The sequence below is a fragment of the Gossypium raimondii genome, chromosome 4 (assembly GCF_025698545.1).
Source record: "Gossypium raimondii isolate GPD5lz chromosome 4, ASM2569854v1, whole genome shotgun sequence".
Classification (NCBI taxonomy): domain Eukaryota; kingdom Viridiplantae; phylum Streptophyta; class Magnoliopsida; order Malvales; family Malvaceae; genus Gossypium; species Gossypium raimondii.
The window spans coordinates 45367308-45370839 of NC_068568.1; the positions used below are offsets into that span (position 1 = coordinate 45367308).

General features: G+C 31.5%; 1 protein-coding gene across 1 annotated transcript; it reads left to right on the forward strand.

Moving 5' to 3' along the window:
• Positions 1-1191: 1191 nt before the first annotated feature.
• LOC105779568 (uncharacterized) lies at positions 1192-2861 on the forward strand. Its single transcript, XM_012603378.2, has 2 exons — positions 1192-1291; positions 1496-2861. The coding sequence occupies exon 2, from the start codon at positions 1498-1500 to the stop codon at positions 2542-2544; it is 1047 nt and encodes a 348-aa protein (XP_012458832.1). The 5' UTR covers positions 1192-1291; positions 1496-1497; the 3' UTR covers positions 2545-2861.
• Positions 2862-3532: the final 671 nt, after the last annotated feature.

A 3532-nucleotide genomic window follows, 5' to 3' on the forward strand; every position in this document is an offset into this window, starting at 1 on the left:
GAAATACCAATGTAATTGATAGAATATAAATTCTAAAAAAAATATAAACATCAATTATATACTTTAAACAAGTTCAAACAGGAAAGTAGATATTAACCATTCTCATTCGGCCTAAGAATGATGACACGTTAGGACTAAAACAAGAACCCAAGGCGCAGTAGCAAGTTGTCAGAACCGGTATCCACTCCTCCCCCACTAAAGGACCCATCAACAACAAAGCTCCGACAACCACCAAAATCTAGATCGAAAAACTACTCAGGCGGGTACCAAGCCAACAACTGCGGCACAACCGTGAAAATTTACTTCAATAATTTTTTAAACTAAAATTATGGATTTTATTAATTTTTATTGAATTTTCTAATAAATTTTATTTTTAGAATTTTTATGAAGTCAAGTTAGGATTGTTAAAATTTTTACTGTTCCATTTAAAAAATATTTTGAAAGTTGAGGATCAAAATGATAAAAAAGAAATTAAGGCCAAAGTGAAGAGGTAAACGTTTAGAGATAAATTTATTGGGTTAAAATATGTTATTAGTCCCTATACTTGTATAGAATTTGAGATCTAGTCCATGTATTTTAAAAGTTAAAATTCAATCTTCCTACTTTTCAATTTAAAATTCTAACCCAATCATTATTGTCGTTGGTAATTTCATTAAAATTTATCACTTACCATGTTTATTTTCTATCAATCATATGCCATGTCATATAAGGACAACTTAATCAAAATTTCAAGTTGACAACAAATACTTACAATTTTAGTGACTAGGTTGAGATTTTTAAAATGGAAAAAGCAAGAAGACTTTATTTTAACGTTTTTAAGTACAAGGATTAAATCTTAAATTTTGTGAAAGTATAGAGACTAATAAAATATTTTAACCAATTTATCGTTATACCTTTAAAATACCAACTTATGTTTAAAAAGAATACAATTAAAATACACGATAGGTCTTTGTACTCTTCAGTAAATTTGGAAATTAATCATTTTAATTTTAATTCTAGGAATTAACACTGCTAATTGTTTTGTTAAATTTGTTAGTATGATATTTTGAAATAAAAAAGAATACTCGCTTTGTAAGCATGTAACTAAAACATAGAGATGTTAACAAAATAATTTTAACAGTGTTAATTGTTGAACTTAAAATCTGAAGAGTAGAGGGACTAATTGCAAATTTTAATACGTTGATTTCTAGTTTAAACGCCTTAACCCGTTTCCAAGCTGCAAAAAAGGAAAACGGAAGCCGAAGATCTCTGGAAATCCCGAAATTACAGAACCCAACAAATTATTTTCCAGGTATTTTACTTCACTACTGGAACTATCATCCTATCGTTTTCGATTTGAAATATTCATTTTTTACCTTCTATAATGAAGATATTGGAATGCCTTAACGTTTAAGATCTCTTAGACTAATCCTAGGCTCAGTTTATTAGTGAATCGTTTCAATTCCAACTTAGGGATTTTTATATTTCCTAGAAGTTATTTTTTGTGTGTTGTCAGTAATGCTTAACCTTGGAACAAAGTTAAAGGCATGGCATGGGCATAAGAAATACCCTGTTGTAGTCCTAGTTATGTTTGTGGTATCAGTCTCAGTTGCTTTGGTATTCCTTTTCAACAAATATGAAGAAAACCCAATTCCGGTACCTGGACTGCCATCGGATAGAAAATGGAATAGGTTTGAGTCTTTGGTGCAATTTAATCCGAAGAGAGAATTCCGGAATGGGACGGATTTGATATGGCAAATACCCGATTCGCCTGAGGCTGTTCTTTTTCTAGCTCATGGATGTAGTTGTAGAGCTGTTAATTTCTGGGATAAGTCTCCTAAATGTCCTGAATGCGTTGGTTTGCCTGAGGATAGGCTGCTTGTGCTTCATGCTCTTGCTCGTAAATTCGCTGTGTTGACTATATCAAGTGTAGGGGAATGCTGGACATTTGGGAAGGAAAGGTTGATTGTTGAAGATATTTTAACATGGTGGGTTAAGAGACAGAACCTTGGAAAGCTTCCTCTTGTGGCTTTGGGGGCTTCTTCTGGTGGGTATTTTGTATCTGCAATTGCTAATGATTTGAAGTTTAGTAGTATTACACTTATGATCGCTGAAGGCTTATTTGATCGCATGGACATCAAAGAGGACTATCCACCTACCCTTTTTGTGCACATGCCAAAAGATACACATAGGCAACAAAAAATAACTGAATTTATGCAAGTCTTGAGAAGTAAAAGGGTTGATGTTGCAGAGATTAAATGCATGGAGTTGCCTCTGTCACCAACCTTTTTGTCTGATAGAATCCCAGGTGTTGGTCAGACTATTTCGGCTATGTTGTTCGATTTGTTCAGGGAGAAAGGCTTTGTCGACAAGAATGGATATATGAAACGGGACGGACGTGCAACAGGTTGGGAAGATGCTATCCAGGATAGTAAGCCTAATTTGCTGGAAAACCATTTGGTGCATCCTGTTCAGGAGGAGCTAAATCTTGCATTTGCGTATCACGAAATGACTAGTTTGCAATCCGAAGATATTCTTAAATGGTTCGAATCTCATATGACCTGAGCAGCCGTCTATTGTACCACAGTACTGACTGTGTGAAAGGTGATGGGTGATACACTGTTCATAGTAACAATACCTCAACTTGAGCTGGACAAATTTGTTTAATGTTTGAAGTTTGTCTTTAAATAACCAAAGACTAAGATGTAAAGCTGCAGGATCCATTATGTATTAGGTAAATTTTACTGTATGTGGGAAACAAACCAATCTTCATTACACTGAATACTATTATTCACTTTATGTTTTGAATTGCAAAATGTCCATTGTTTGCTTGCTTGCTTTGAATGAATGATCTTTATGTATTATCTATATATACTTTTTGATTTGCTGTTTTCTCCTTTCTAGTGCAGCAGCTGATCTATTTATACCCAAGCTGCTGGAATTAAGTTATTATGTTACAAATCATAAATGTATAACTTTCCACTGATTTTATCAATTAATACTTGATATGAGAATGGATGATTTCTGAAATTGGATAGAATTGTTTTCAATATTTTCAATTAGTATTGTTGGGAGGGACAATCCGAAACTTTGGAAGTAAAAATAAAAAAATAAAAAAACAATATTTTACAAATATATATAAAGGAAATCAAAAATAAAATTTTATTATCTTATTTTGAAAATTATTTGGATAAAAATTTTCAAATATAATCCTAATCTTTACATGCTTAATTTTTTATTAATTTATTTGTAATGTATAGGAATATTTTATCTTAGTTAAATGCGTCTAAATAAACCTATTCCAAAAAAGCAGTTGGCTACTACGCTACATTCCTAAGGAGCAAAATTAAAGTGCTAATCTTATAGCCTAACTAGCTTTTGGAGAAAAGAACGATATTTTCCAATTCAGTAACTTAGGTTTGTAAGTTTCTTTTTTCACCAAAAAAAAAAAGGTTAATTTTATATTATTTTAAATTTTAAATTTTAAAGTATTGAAATTACATGTCATAAAAAAATTAAAAATTAATAAAAGTTTTTCTATTACTAAAGTTGT